Source organism: Psammomys obesus, unplaced genomic scaffold, assembly GCF_907164565.1.
Source record: "Psammomys obesus unplaced genomic scaffold, mPsaObe1.curated_primary_1811, whole genome shotgun sequence".
Lineage (NCBI taxonomy): Eukaryota > Metazoa > Chordata > Mammalia > Rodentia > Muridae > Psammomys > Psammomys obesus.
This window is the reverse complement of record NW_026596051.1, coordinates 16,312,493-16,328,487: the sequence shown is the minus strand read 5'-3', so window position 1 is coordinate 16,328,487 and position 15,995 is coordinate 16,312,493. Positions and strand designations below refer to the sequence as shown.

Here is a 15,995-nt window from a genome sequence, read left to right as displayed (position 1 = left end):
AAAGGGGTGGGTGGCCAAAATGTCTGGATTATACATGGAAAAGCCTCTGGGGGAAGGGCCTGCGCTGGAGAAGTTTAGGCTAGTGGGTAGGCTACGCCAGCCATATTCTGTAATTGAGGGATTCTGGGAAAGCCTGAAGGCCAGGTCAGCTTTGATATGTTAAATAGGCACCTGAGCTATTTGTCCTGAATTTGAAATTTAACACAAACAGCCTGGCCTAGTGGCCTTTAATCCCAGCAGAGGCAGGCAGACCTCTGTGAGTTTGAGGCCAACCTGGTCTACAAAGTGAGTCCAGGACAGCCAGGGTTCTATCAACAGAGAAACCCTGACTCGAAAAACCAAAAAAGAAAAGAAATTTAACACAAAAAACAAAAAAGAAATAAAAATAGGACTAACAGTGGGAATGATTATGCAAATCCATACTGGATCTTGAGACAAAGGAAAAAAAAGGCACTAATGTTGAGTTTTTTCAGACTCCATTGTAACATTGTACAATTGCCTGTACTTAATATGGATACCGTGAAGTTTAAAACATATATTTTATTATTTTTATTTATACATATTGTTTATAGCTCTGTGTGCACATAAGGCAGTTGCCCACAGATTCTAGAAAGAGGGCATCAGAGCATCTACATCTGGAATTATAAGTGGTTGTGAGCTGCTTCATCTGGTTTCTGTAAACCAAACTCTGTCCTCTGCAAGAGAGTGCTAAACTGCTGAGGCTTTTCTCCAGGCCCCCTCCCCACTTCTTTTTAGATTTGTTTATTATGTATAGTATTCTGCCTGCATGTACACCTGCATGCCAGAAGTGGGCACCAGATCTCACTGTAGAGGGCCGTGAGCCACCATATGGTAGCTAGGAATTGAACTCACAACCTCTGGGGGTCTGAGCCATCTCTCCAGCCTAGCTCCAGCCCCTTAAAAATGTTTTGAAGTGAATTTTTAGTTAAGTGAACTTTACCTCAGTATAGATTAGAAAATCAGTGACTTACATACCAACTATACACATATATGAACTGCATATGATTTCATCCAACTTAAAGACAGTTGGGTAGGCATAGAAATTTGTTTCCAATTCTGACGCTGAGAAAAACAGAAAAACCACTAAGGCAAAACCACGATCACTGGATCATAGCTATCTTTAAAAAAAAATTTTTTTTTTCTTTTGGGCTGATGAGATGGCTTAGAGGTTAATAGTACTGGCTGTTCTTCCAGGAGCCTTGAGTTCAGTTCTCAGCAACCGTATGGTGGGCTCACAACCACCTATAAAGGGATCTGATGCCCTCTTCTGGCATGCAGGTGTACATGCAGACAGAGCATTGCTGCATTTAAAAAATATTATTATTATTTTAAGTTATGTGTACGTGTATGGCATATTTGAGTGTGGGTCTGGAGGTGTGGAGCTGGAGTTTCAGGCTGCTGTGAGCCTCCCATCAAGGCTGCACTAGGAGCGCAGGAAGTGTTCTTAACACTGAGTTTTCTCTCTAGCCTCTCACAGATTCTTATTTTTTTTTTTTTTTTTTTTTTTTTTTTAATGGGAGTCAGGGTCTCACTCTATAGCTCTGACTGTCCTGGAACTCACTGTGTAGACCAGGCTAGCCTCGAACTCATATTCCCCTGTCTCTGCCGGGGTTAAAGGAGTGCACAGTGATGCCTAGGTTCTCTCTGCAGATCTTAACAGAGAAAAAGTGATTATAAATTTCACCCAAAGCCTCCATCTCCTGCCAGGCTGATGAGCCTCAGGAAACCATAGGTGTCTATTTAAATCATGTCTGTGTGATTTAGGGCCAGTTGATTAAATTCTATAGACATACCTAATCCGCTCCCAACCCCTTTTTCCATTCTAATTTCTGCCAGACACTTCCTGAGGTGGTGTGAATAAAAAGCGATGAAATGACCTACTTTCAACGCTAAAGCGGTGTCTTTTGGATTTCGTGGCCAGTGTGATTAGAAGCCGCAGGAGAATGGTGCGAACCTGAACCTTTGACGGCAGTTATGAAAAGGTCACACGATCTGCCAGGAGAGAGGCAGACAGGCCCTTAGAATAGCAACCATCCACTTTGAGAAAAAGGGATGGGATCACAGCGCTGGCATAACAGTTGGCTGCAGAAACTGGGCCAAAGCGTGCGTTTCCCTTTAAGAGCCGAGGCGCGGGGGGCGGGACTGAGTGTGCCTGGAGCTAGCAGAGGGTGGAGGTACCGGCTGGGAAGAGCCGCCCTCCGCATTGCGCGCGCGCGGTGCGTGGGCGGGATCAGGACCCGTCCGCATGGCTGGCTTTGGCCCCGGATGAGGAAGTGCGGTGGGGAGGGGGGGGGTTGACTGTAGAAGTGGTGGAGGCCGGAGCGCCCTCGGGCCTCGGCCGCTGAAGATCTGGTAGAGTTGGCGGCGGCGGGGACAGCGGGGACTGAGGCAGCCGAGGCCAAGGTGGCGGGATGAGCACGGGCCGCGGAACAGGCCTTAGGGTAAGAGGCCCTGGCGGCCCCACGACGCCCTGGTGGTCCTCCGCCGGACGGTGCTGACTAAAGGGGGTCCGGGCCCCCAGCCTTTCGGGGCACTGAAGGGCACCGACGCAGCGTTGATAGTGACAGAAACACCCACAGACATCCAGGAGATTAGGCCCCTCGTCGCTGGTAGAAAACAGCTTCTCAGAGTCCTGGCTCCAGGGGAAAGACGCTCCCTTTCAACTTCCATCTGCAGGGGACCCCCCAACTTCTCTCCTTGGAGAGGACGACGCCCCTGGTCGGCATATGCCTTTCCTTGGCGCTGGTCCATTTGTCAGCGAAGGGAGACCCGTTTATTGTGCCAAACGGAATTCTTTATCCTAAGGAGGATTTAAGGGGTAACCCCCAAACGACCCCCACTTTGGTCAGCGTATTCTAAGTGAAGAAGATTCTCAACTTCCCTAAAAGTGACAGAGGTATCTTTCTTTTCTGCAGGAAACAGATTTGTCTTTCCTTCTTCATTTGAAAGATAGAGGAAGGCCCTGAGTTTATGGTATTTCAAGGCAGCCTTTCTCCCCATCCCCCAAGCATGTCCACCAAGGGAGCTTTACTTTTTGTGTTTTTATTAGGTCTATTAGTGTTCATTGAGCTTCTCTTCCTCTTTTGGAGCGTGATATTTGCAAGTTTGTGTCTCTCACTTAACGTTTTTGTGACCTTGATTTATCCCCTGTCAGTTGCAGCCCATCTGTAACCTGGGTACTTTTTCCCCTCAGAAATTGTCATGAGGACTAAAGGGAAGGTTTGTGAAAGTGCTTACTGTACAGTGAACTTTTGGTCAATTGTTACTATTGATTCGTTGAGAAAGAAAAGCCATGTTCTCAAAGAAGCAGGTGTTTGCATGAATGTATCCTCTATCACAAATATTCTACCCATTCTTTCCTACAGAAAGGCTATCCCTCACTCCTAAAATAAAGGGCACTTCCTCTCCTCTTTTAGCTTACTGTACTCCTCAAGTTAACAAAGAGAGCCTTAGTGAAAAAATTTATTTTTGGAAACAGGTTAGCACTTTATTTATTTACTTATTTTTGAGACAAGGTCACTATATATCCCAGGCTTTCTTCAAACCCAGTATGTAGCCCAAGCTAGTCTCCAGCCCCTGACCCCTGATAATCCTCTGGTCACACCTTACAGAACACTGCTGTTTCAGGCATGCACCACCATGTGCAGATTTTTGTTTTGTTTGGAGACAAACTCTCATGTAGCCCAGGCTGGCCTCAAATTTACTATATAGCCAAACCTTTGATCCTCTTGCCTCCCCATTAAGATTCTTAATGAGGGAGGGGAAACTTGAGGCCAGAAGCCAGACTTCCTTTGCCCACCAAATCTGTCTAGATCTCCTCTCCCTTCACTTGCTTTTATGACAACAACAACAACAAAAGCTTCCATTTATCTACACAGCTTCTGCAGCCTCCAGCTCTCCTAAGAAAAATAAGACTATCCTTGCCCAGCATGTGTAGTGGTGCATGGTGCAGATGGCTGCTTTCCCCCTTTCCTTTTGATAAATGCGTGAAAAATCTTTCATTCATGGTGAATATCTATCAAGAGCGTTTTTAGTTTCACCTGTTGAAAGATGCCTCTTTTTCCCGCATGTTAATAAAAAGAGAAAGGAAACAATGCTTGATGTCTTAGAGATTCCCTGCACAGTTCATGTTTAAGAATTGAGTCCTGCTGGGCATGGTGGCGCTTGCCTGTAATCCCAGCAGAGGCAGGTTCAGATCTCTGTGAGTTCAAGGCCAGCCTGGTCTACAAATCAAGTCTAGGCCAGCCAGAGCTCTGTTACACAGAGAAACTCTGTCTTGAAAAACCAAAAAGAAAAGAAAAGAAAACAACAAAACCCAAAACCTTGGGTCCTGTGTAGTGTATGCTCTTGCTGTTCATGCTTTCAGTTTGTGTTGAGATCTTGCTTGGTGGTTGCTGTTTTTCTTTTGAGACAGAGTCTTGCTCTGTAGTCCTAGCTGGCCTGATACTTGCTGTGTATCCCACTCTGTCCTCAGTAGTCTTCCTGCCTCAGTCTCTTCCTGAGTGTTGGGATCACAGGTGTGAGCCACCTAAACATCTCGTTTAGGGAGATCTCATTAAAAGATTCTTCTTTTTCTGTCCCTCAAGAAGAGGCCTCTTCTTCAAATTCCCTCATGGAAGAATTGGCTACAGTGTCTGAATGTCCCTTATGGAGGGATTGGCTGCAGAATCTGAATCTTTGGAAAAGCAAGCCCTTTTCTCAAGGTGAAAGGAGTGCTGTGACCGTCTCAGGGCCTGATCATTCTTGTGAGTATTGTTCCTTGACACAAGCATGGCAGTGCCCACTGTTGTTAACAGCTTCTTTACGCTCAAGTTAAAGAGAAGGGATTATTGGGCATGTGGTTTTCTTTTCTGCTTTCTTTTTTTGTTTGTTTGATTTGTTTGCTTTGTTTTTGCTTTATTGCTCTAAGGTTTTACTTCCAGAACTGTTGTTTTGGGGGAAAGCTGAATAATTAGAAATGTTGCCACTGTAGGATTTTTGGCATGGTAAAATACATTTTAATGACATAGAGAGTTGTGATGTTAATTAATCCTTTACTGGTTTTGCCATGTGTCTAATTTTTGGTAGGGTAGGAGTTCATACTTTTTTTTTTTTAAGTTTTTCAAGACAGGGTTTCTCGGTGTATTCCTGGCTGTCCTGGACTTGCTTTGTGGACCAGGCAGACAGACATCCACCTGCCTCTATCTTCCCAAGTCCATTGCTGGGATTACAGGCATGGATTGCTGCACCTGGCTTGGAGTTCACACTTTCAAATTAAATGAAGCACACCAAATAAAAGCTTTCTGTCTTTTTTGTATGTAAAGTGTTCTTGAATTGCCTTAACTGCCCATGAGTATCTACTGAAGGCATTAGTTTGAGCCTCATACCCCTATTGATACCTGTCTGTAGTGTGTACTGAAACAAAGAGGAAAAGAGAGATATTATCCTTTTCATTGAGGGGTGATTATTTTAACTTGGTCATTTTGCATCCAGGACAGCTCATTTCAACTGAAGATATTCCAGGCTGTGCACTAGTGAGTAGAGTCAGAATAGGGAGGGATACTGGCTTTCCCCTGGACATCTGAGAGATTGCTCTTACTCCCTGTAGAGTTTTGCATTTGACACAGAGGAGAGGTCAGCTGTTGGTGTCAGTTCAAAAATCTCTCTTCTCCCTTCTTCTCAGCCCCCTTTTCTTTAATTTGAGACAAGGCCTCCCTGTATAGCCTGTTACTCCACTGTGTAGCCCCAGATGACCTGGAACTTTGTGATTCCCTGGTGTTGGGATGGGTGGGCTTGTTATAAACTTCATCTTTTATTAGAATAATGTTACTTCATACTTTGTACAAACATTTAATTAAGTCTGAAATAAATTTATTCCCTAAACAATATAATACTTATTTATGCAGATGGCAAGAGTCATTTTTTAAAAGATTTATTAAAATTTTTTTTAGTCAGCTGGAGAGATGGCTCAGTGGTTAAGAGCACCACTTTCTCTTCCAGAGGTCCTGAGTTCAACCTCCAGCAACCATATGGTGGCTCACAACCATCTATAGTGAGATCTGGTACCCTCTTCTGGCTTGCAGGTGCACATGCAGGCAGAACACTGTATACATAATTAATAAATAAATCTTTAAAATTTTTATTTTTTTGGCTTTTCAGGACAGGGTTTCTCAGTGTAGCCTTGGCTGTCCTGGAACTCACTCTGTAGACCAGGCTGGCCTTGATACAGAGATCATCATCCGTTCTGCCTCCTGAGTGCTGGAATTAAAGGCATTCACAACCTTGACTGGCTTTAAATTTTATATATATGAGTGTTTGCTTGCATATGTGTCTGTGTACTCTGTGTCTGCCTGGTACCTGCAGAGGCCACAAGAGGGTATCACAGTCCCTGGAACTGAATCATAGACAGTTGTGAGCCACTGTATGGATGCTGGGAATCAAACTCGGGTTCTCTGGAAGAGCTGCAAGTGCTCTTAACCACTGAGCCATCTCTCCAGCCTGGTAAGAGTCATTCTTAAGTCAATGGTTAATTTTTGTATAAACCTTAAACTAGATAATGACCTGGTATCCTTCCCCAGTAGCTTCCTTATAGAAGTCATTGAGGATTCAGTTGTAAATAAATCCCTGTCCATAGTTTATAAACATGTTACTTGTTCTTTCTTTTTACTACAAATTTATTTAAGAATTTAATCTAAAAACTTTGATAGTTAAGACAAAGGGCTGAAAATGAGAAAGATTGGTAAAATAAAAGACTTAATCCTTGCTAGGTTTTTTGTTTGTTTGATAGTTATTCATTGGCAGGATTTTCTCTGTATAACAGTAGCCTTGGCTGTCCTGGACTTGATTTGTAGACCAGGCTGTCCCTGAACTTAAAGAGATCCACCTACCTCTGCCTTTGCCTCCTGAGTGCTGGGATTAAAGCAGCCTTTTGTATTTAGATATTGGAGACTAGTGGAAAATCATGTAATGTAAGTTGGTTTGTTTGCTTGCTTTTTGTGTTGCTTTTGCTCAAACCCAGAGTCTTTCATCTTCTAACCATGTGCTTTCTGCTGAAACACAGCTGAGACCTATAATCACTAAAGAACAGCATACAAGTGAGCTATTGTTGAGCTTTTCACCCAGACAGTTCTGTTAATACATGGTTCGTTAGGGGGAATTTAAGGCAGGTTCTCATGTAACCCAGGCTGGCCTGGAACTCTCTGTATAAAGGAGTGTTGTCTTAAACACATCAGACTTCGTGTACTTTTTTTGGTTTTTCTTGTATTTTTGAGACAAGGTTTCTCTGTGTAGCCCTGGCTGGCCTCGAACTCACAGAGATCTGCTTGGCTCTGCCTCTGCCTCCGTCACCTGAGTGTTGGGATTAAAGATGTGCACTACTGTGCCTGGCCTTCATGATACACATACATTACATGCAGGGAAAATACTCATACGCACACAGTAAAGATAAAGTATGCAGAACAATTGAGCTATTAAAGATTCCATCTCAAATGTCAGTCTTGTTAAGGTGCGGGTCATATGGACTGGACTTGGTGCCGAGTGGCAGAGCAACCTAGCCTAGCATTTCTGAAGCCCTGAGCTTAATCTTGAGCACTACAGAAACAAAAAGCAGGAAAGCCAAAACGCAAACAAATAAAAAAGCCATGTAAACATACATATAAAGGTCACATAACTTACCTGTTTAAACTCTTAAGTCTGACCAGCCATTACTGTAATCAATTTTAGAATTTAATTTTTGCTAGGTTTTGTTTTGTTTTGAGACAGGGTCTTCTACATAGCACTGGCTGTACTAGTATTCACTATGTAGACCAGACTGTCCTGGAACTCAAGGGGATCCTCTTTACCTCCTGAGTGTTGGTCTATGTTACCACACCTGATTCAGAACTCCTTAAAAAAAGACTTTTTTGTGCTTGAGTTTTTTTTTTTCTGCAGGTGCCCACAGGCATCAGAAAAGAGCATTAGATCCCCTGGAATTAGAATTAACAGAAGTCAGCTGATATGTAGGTGCTGAGAACCAAACCTGGGTCCTTTGCAAGAACATCCATTGCCCTAAACCACTGAGCTGTCTCTCAAGCCCTAGTTTTAGAACTTTTTTCTTTTATGTATTTGTTTATCTGCTTGTTTGTTTTTTTATTTATAATGGAGGCCAAGTCTCACTGTGTATCCCTGGGTAGCTTTGAACTCTCTATGTAGACCACACTGGCCTCGAGCTCATCCATTTGCCTCTGTCTCTTTGTATGTGTGCTAGTTCCCTTTCAAGGTTATTGAGTCCTCTGGAGCTCAAGGTAGAGGTGGTTGTGATCTGCCATATGGGTGCTAGGAATTGAACTCAGGTCCTTTGTAAGAAAAGCAATCTTACCACTGAACCATTTCTCCAACCCCAAAACAGTTCCAGAAAGGAACTCTGCATTCTCTGTCACTTTGTGGTGGCAAAACTCTTATCCCCACTTTATCTCTATAGATTTGTCTGTGCTTGACAAGAAATAGTTTGTTAGAGTTTTTTTTTTTTTTTTTTTCTTTCCTCCTGAAACAGGATTTCATTGTGTAGCCTTTGCTGTTCTGGACTTGCTTTGTAGACCAGGCTGGCCTTGAACTCAGAGATCTGCCTGCCTCTGCCAGGTGCTGTACAGGTTTACAGCACCGTGGTTAGCTTTTTTTTTTTTTTCCCCTGTTGTTGTTGTTATGTTTTTTCCTCAGTGCTGGGGATTGGCCCCTCCCCAATTTTGAAAAATTATTTATTTGTATGTATGTGTGTGTCTGTGCCATGCACATGATCCCCTCAGAGGCCAGAAGAGGAATTGGATCCCCTAGCGCAGGCTGTAGGAGGTTATGTGCTCAGTGTGGTTGCTGGGCACCTAAGTCTGATCCTGTGAAGAGCACCGAGGGGCCATGCTCTCATCCTTTGACCAGGCTCTTCCATGTTAGGTGAGCACTTTCACTGAGCCCCAGCCCCAGCTCTCCTCAGCAGAGAGGCTTCAGGGAAAGGTGAAGTCATAGAAGATTTGAAACTTAGAAGAGAGTTATGGATTAGCTTTTAAGAACACCTATGCCCCCCTGGTGGGCAGGACATAAAGGGGACTCGAGAGATTGAAGGAGTCTGTGTGCATCCATAAACTTGGTTTTCCTCGGAGTTCCTTTGTAGCTTAGGTTGGCCGTGAACTCAGTCCTGCTTCTCCAGTGCTTTGGTTACAGGTGTGCTCCTTTCCATGGGGCATAAACTTGTTTTTTGCATCATCTTCTACTGTGTGTGTGAGAGAGAGAGGAGAGAGGTGAATATGAGCATGTGTAGAGGTGAGAGGACAGTTTTGGGGTTGGTCCTCTCCTTCACCTTGTGAGTCTCAGGGATTGGGTTGAGGTCATCAGTCTAACTGGTGAGCCACCTCTGTGACCCATCACTACAGTATCTTTTCCCGCACTTACTTCAATTTGTGTTCATTGTGATAACTAGGAAAATGAATTTTAACCAAATTAAAATTGACTATTTCCTACCTTTTTTTTTTTTTTTTTTTTTGGCATCAAATAGAAATTCCAATTATTTTCTGTTAACTTCTACATATATAGACAAGTGGCCTAAAATCAGAAGTGCCTTCAGAAATAACCTGTAACTAGAGGAGAAGGGAAGATTTGAACTCTAAAAGGAATAAATTAGTGTCCATGCTTTATTTAAAGATATTTATTTATTTTTAGTTTCTGTGGTTTGCGTGTTTGTGTGCTGAGTGTGTGTATATGTACCATCTGTATGCTGGAACCTGACCAGGTACTCCTGCAAGAGCACCAAGTGCCCCTGACTGCTGAGCCATGGCTCTAGCCCTCAGCACTGTTTCTAAATGGAGAGTCTATGGTTTTTGGTTTTGCCATGTTTCTTCTGTGGATCTCTCTTGAGGGCTTCCCTCCCTCCCTCCCTCCCTCCCTCTCTCTCTCTCTTTCTTTCTTTCTTCTCTCTCTCTCTCTCTCTCTCTTTTTCTTTTTTGTTTCTCTTTTTCTTGTTTTCTTTCATGTTTTTTGAAACCAGATCTCCGTAAGTTGCCCAGGCTGGTCTTGCTTGGATCCTAGATTCTCCTAGCTTCAGCTTTTTTTTTTTTTTTTTTTTAAAGATTTATTTATTATTTATAGTGTTCTGCCTGCATGTGTACCCGCATGCCAGAAGAGGGCACCAGATCTCACTATATAGGTGGCTGTGAGCCACCATATGGTTGCTGGGAATTGAACTCAGGACTTTTGAAAGAGCAGCAGGTGCTCTTTAACCTCTGAGGCATCGCTCCAGCCCCTAGCTTCAGCTTTTTAAGTGCTAGAATTACTAACCGTGAGCCTAATGATTTAGGCAGTTCTTACTCATTCTTTTAAAGAAGTGTGTTTGTGTGTGCCTGCATGAGTGTATGTGCGCCACAAGCATGCTGGTAGCCTCAGAGGCCAGAGGGTGTGGAGCCTCTGGAGCTGGATTGCAGATGGTTGTGAGTCACCTGATGTGGGAGCTGTAATCTAGGTCCTCTGCAAGAACAGCAAGTGCTTATAAACACAGCCATCTCTCCAGCACTCAGTTTAGGCAATTTTTGATTGTTTGTTTCTTCCCTCCCCCCCCCATTTTTTGAGACAGGGTTTCTCTGTGTGGCCTTACACAGATGTGTAAGATGGATGTGGTAGTGCATGCCTTTAATCTCAGCATTTGAGGGGCAGAGGCAGGTGGATCTCTGTGTTCAGGCCAGCCTGGTCTACAGAGTCAGTTTCAGGACAGCCAAAGCTACACAGAGAAGGCCTGTCTTAAAAACAAAACAAGCAGAAATATTCTCCTGTCTTGTTTAGGGTAGAAAAAGTATGGAGAATCAGCATGTGCAGTGTGTGCACCCCACCCCCCCCCCACACACAATGAACCTACGGTCATCAAGCTTGCTAGGCAAGCACAACCACTGAGCTATATCTTCATCCCTCTAGTACCACAAAGTACTTTCATAAAATATTGCTGCAAATAGCCTGTTTCTAGCATTCAGTACAGTTTAACTTCCAACACAGTGACGTCCTCTGGAGAGCCCTCCTCAGGTGTCATTACGATCTGTAATGAGGAGATGATAGTGGCTCTGCTTAGCTCACAGGGCTGTTCTGTGAATTGAACATGTGTTGCCTAAAAAAATTCTTGGAGAATCTCAAGAAGCTGAAAGAAAGTCGGCAAGGATTTTGCTAAAGGAGTTGGGTTAGTTAGGAACTTGTGTTTGTCTGGGTAGATAGACCTCAAACATGTAAAGGAATGGAATTGCATTTTCCAGTACCCTCCTTCAAAGAAGAAAGTAAATGTCTTAAAAATTTATACTGCAGGGTGGTGCTTGCACATGCTTTTAGTCCCAGCGTTTGGGAAACAGTCAGGCAGCTCTCTGAGTTCGAGGCCAGCCTGGTGCACATAGTGAGTTCCAGGATAGCCAGGGCTACACAGAGAAACCCTGCCTTGAAAAAAGTAAAAATAAATAATTAAACAAAATAAAATCAATATCCTTCAGCATATAGTCATTCACCAAAAGTGTTCCCCTGGCAGTGGTGGGCCACAGCTGTAATCCCAGCACTCAGGTGATAGGCAGCTAGATCTCTGTGATATCGAATGCAGCCTGGTCTGTGAGTTCCAAGACACCCAGGGCTATACAGAGAAACCCTGTCTCGAAAGCCAGATGTCATCCCTGCAGCATCCTTGGGGCTCCCTGGCCATCCAGTCTAGGCTAATTGGTGAGCTCTAGATGAGAGACCCAGTCTCAAAGGCGGTGGAAAGTGTTTCGGAGAGCGACACCGAAGATTGTTCTGTGGCCTCCCTGTGCACCTGTGCACACACAAACATACACATAAATTAAAAAAAAACAAAACAAAAAACCCTGAGTGATTACTACATGTCAGGTCCCTACTCTGGGAATATATCAGTGAACAAGGTGTTTAAGGTTCATGTCTGGAAACCAGGTAGAGAAGCACCTTTATTTTCTAGTTGATGTCAGGTTTGTTTTTGGATGCATGGTCATGTCTTTGTTTGAGACAGGATTTCTCTGTATAACCTTTGCTGTCCTGGACTCCCTTTGTAGACCAGGCTGGCTTTGAACCCACAGTGATCCACATGCCTCTGCCTCCCAGAGTGCTGGGATCACAGGTGTGCGCCACCATGCCCAGCTTACATGGTCAAGTCTTATTTTCACCTGTGTTTGCTCAAAAAAAAAAAAAAATTTTTTTTTTCTGAATTAAAAACAATTAAAAAAAGATAGGTTCTGTCTACAGAACCCTGTCTGGCCTAGAACTCACTATATTACCAGTCTTGTCTCAAACTCAGAGATCTGCCTGCCTCTGCCTCCTGAGTAGTTGGATTAAGGATATGCATTATGAGGCCTGGCAGTTAAATACTATATGTATTTATGTGTATCTGTGTAGATGAACATAGCTACACTGTGTCAATCCTTCTGCCTCAGCCTCTGAATAATGGATAAGTATGAGCCACAATACCCAGTGGTTATTAGTTGTAGTGGTGTTGGGGCTTGAACTAGGTTTTATATACCCTGAGTAAAAGCTCTATCAGTAAGCTACATTCCCTGCTTGACATTTAAACTGAGAATATTCACAAGGCAGCATTTGAATTTAGATCAAGACATGCCTATTGAAGATTAAGATATATAGTGTTCTACCAAAGCAGTAGACATTTTGGTGTCATTGGATCTGTTTTCCATATTTTAACCTGTGTGTACTGAAGCCATTTTCTTTTACCCTGTCAAGGTTTTAGACTTATATCCTTCCTTTGATCTGTGTTGGTAAACGACTGATGTAAAAGACACCCGTCTCCATAATCTCATCGGCCCTCATGCTGTCATCTGGAGTAGACACTCAGCCAGTTCCGCTCGAGTCCTCCATGCCTGCTGTGGTACAGGAATTATACTCTGAACTCTCAGGAAGTGTCTCCAAAGAGCTTCATGCTGAGCAAGAGCCAAGTATGATTCCAGATGTAAAACCCGGAGCCTCAAGCTCTCATGTGGGTCTTGGTAGGGCCTTACCCCTGAAGCCGCAGAGCACTCATGCAGAAGGTTGCTGTGAAGAAACCTCTGAGACCCTGGATTGTGGGGGCAAGACTGGATGGTGCAGACTAGTGGACCCCGCAGCAAAAGGTCCTATGGCTTTTGAGATCTTGGATAGGGAAGAGAGCCCCAAGAACATGGAACCAAAGGTCTTTAGAGAGCAAGGAGACCAGGCGGCAATTTTCAGAGACTGCTGTGAGGGAGCAAAGGAAGATCCATGCCAGCATTCCACAGCTGCTAAAGAAAGGAACTGCCCCGGTCAGGTAAGGAGTGAGATCTTGATTCAGATCAGTTGGCTGTGAGTGATGGTGCTGCAGAGTGACGCCTCATGGTAATTACAGATGTTGTAGACAGAAGCTAACTATTGGCTTTTCAGGCCAAAAAAACTCCTCCTCCCCCCATGAAATGGTGGGTAACAGAGCCAAGCCTTGCATATGCTGGGCAGGCAATCTACCACTGAGCTGTTATTCCCAGCCAAGTTTTATTTTTTAGGACAACAGAGATGAGCTTCATGAGAGACTGAAGTGGGAATCAGAAAACCAGTTCTTTTTTAGTTTTACTTTGTTTGGTTTTGTTTTTGAGACAAGGTCTCTATTCTGTAGCTCAGACTGGCCTTTAATATAAGATAATCCTCCTGCCTCAGTTTCCTGAGTATTGGGACTACCGTGCTTGGCTTTGTAATCACATGGAGACTTGTACAACCTTATGTAATTCTAATTCTAGGGCCTTCTGTGCTGTTTCCTGGCCTGCTTGAGTACCATGCATGCATGTGATGTGTGAGCTTACACTTACACTACACTTAAGGTTTGTTTGGTTTGGTTTTTGTGGGTTTTTTGTTGTTGTTTTGTTTTTTTTGAGAAAGGATTTCACTATGTAGTCTTCGTTGTCCTGGACTTGGTTGAAGATCAGGCTGGCCTCGAACTCACAGAGATCCACCTGCCTCTGCCTCCCTGAGCCCCCAAGTGCTGGGATTACAGGCATGAGTCACCATACTCGGCTGTTTATCAACTTCTGTACTATTTTATCATTTTCTTCTAAATCTCCCAGCTTCTTGTTTGTCTGTTTGTTTGTTGAGACAAGTTCTTTCTTATATTATAACCCAGGCTAGTCCTTTAATGCCTCATGTAGCCAAGATTGTACTTCATTCCAAAAGAAGTACTTGGAGAAAACTTAGATTTAGATTAGACTTAGATTTAGCTTAGTGGCTGAGCACTTGCCTGGCTAACACTCGGGAGGATCAGTTATAGCCCCTAGTTGTGCAAAAACAAGCAAAACAAGAAACACCCGCAGTTTTAGCCGGTCAGTTAGTCCTGACTTAATGGACTCAGCGGTAGAACATGTAGCCCTTCCGGTTGTGATTCTCAGCACCACAGTGAACAAAACAGAATTGGATAGAATTGGATCTATAGAATTGATGTAAAGACAGGCCGTTCTTCATCTGAGTAACAGAACTGCCTTATCTGGATCGAGAAGAGCGTACATGCTTCTTTCCCCCCAAATCTCTCTTCTCAGGAGATTTAAGAGGAGCCTTCCAACAATTAGGTGGCTAGCCAACAGAAGTGATCCTACGGGGCACAGTTAGACTCACTGGACAGCGTAGGGTAGCGGTAGTTTTTAGTCATTTTCAGGTCACAAAGCCTCTGGAAGCCTACACATTGCAGGCCTCTCAGACAAGGAAGCATACTATTTGTATAGCATTTGAGCTTTTAGAACCAGGTTTATAGGATGTCTTTAAAATAAGAACTTTTGCTAAACTGACAGATGACCACATAGTTGAAAGGCAGCTGAAGCTAGGCATGGTGGTCGTCCCATTATTTGGGAGGAAGATTACCAGCCTGGGCTATATGGAGAATACCAGGTGAGCCAGAGCTATATAGCATGACTGGCTTGAAAAAAGAAAGAAGCCAAGAAGCCAGGCACAGTGGCGCATGCCTGTGATCCCAGCAGAGTTAGAGGCAGGTGGATCTCTGGGAGTTCACGGCCAGCTTGGCTTACAAAGTGAGTCCAGGACAGCCAAGGCTACACAAGGAAACCCTGTCTTTGAGGGAGGGGAAGAGAAGAAAAAAGAAGGAAAGAAGCAAAATGCTAGACAAATTAAGAGAATATATTTGCAACATATACTTTATAGATAAATAGCTTGCCTTAAAAAAAGAAAGTTCTTTGTTTGTTTTGTTTTGAAACAAGGTCTCTTTATGTGGTCCTGGCCATCTTAGAACTTGTTATTTGGATCAGGCTGGCCTTGAACTCAGATTCATTTATCTCTGCCTCTGCCTTCAGAGTGCTGGGATTAAAGGCTTATGCCACCATACATAATCTTTTTTTTTTTTTTTTTTTCAAGACAGGGTTTCTCTTTCTCTGTGTATCCCTGGCTGTCCTGGAACTCACTTTGTAGACCAGGCTGGTCTCCAGCTTACAGAGATCCTCCTGCCTCTGCCTCCCTGAGTGCTGGGATCACTGTGCACCACAGCGGCTGACACATTTAGGTGTTGCTAATGTGTGTTCTCATGTTTGATCTGCTGCAGGGTGCCATCCACCCAGGCTAAGCTGGCTCTGCTCTGTAGCTGGAGCTTGAACGTATGGATCCTTACTCCTCTACTGCCCGGTGCTGGGGCTATGGGCATCCCATGCACCATCAAGCCTGGTAAACTCATCATGATGACTGAAAGATTCATCTCATGATTGTTACACCTTTGATCCCAGAGCTCAGGGAGGCAGAGGCAGGTGGGTCTCCCAAGTTTGAGGTCAGCCTGGTCCACAAAGTGAGCCCAGGACAGCCAAGGGTATAAAGAGAAACCCTGTCTTGAAAAATTTAAATGTGAACCAACAAAGAATTATTGTTTTCTTGTTCTAGAGTTGTGTCAGAGGTGTGAAATCTTTTAACTAGTCATTTTGTGTCTATGATGAGGAATAATACTTCATTGGGAAAAAATTTTTTAAGACATTTTATTTTTGTTTTGTTTTTAATTTTTTTGT

General features: G+C 43.7%; 1 protein-coding gene across 2 annotated transcripts in view; it reads left to right on the top strand.

Annotated features, from left to right (window-relative positions):
• The first annotated feature begins 2,341 nt into the window (after positions 1-2,341).
• Positions 2,342-15,995, top strand: part of Prr14l (proline rich 14 like) — a 69,285-nt gene continuing 55,631 nt past the window's right edge. For both annotated transcript variants that reach the window (XM_055623851.1, XM_055623852.1), the window contains exons 1-3: positions 2,342-2,462; positions 4,608-4,766; positions 12,727-13,285. In XM_055623851.1, coding sequence (XP_055479826.1) covers positions 12,812-13,285 — 474 coding nt within the window. In that variant the 5' untranslated portion in view covers positions 2,342-2,462; positions 4,608-4,766; positions 12,727-12,811. The remainder of the gene's footprint in view (positions 2,463-4,607; positions 4,767-12,726; positions 13,286-15,995) is intronic.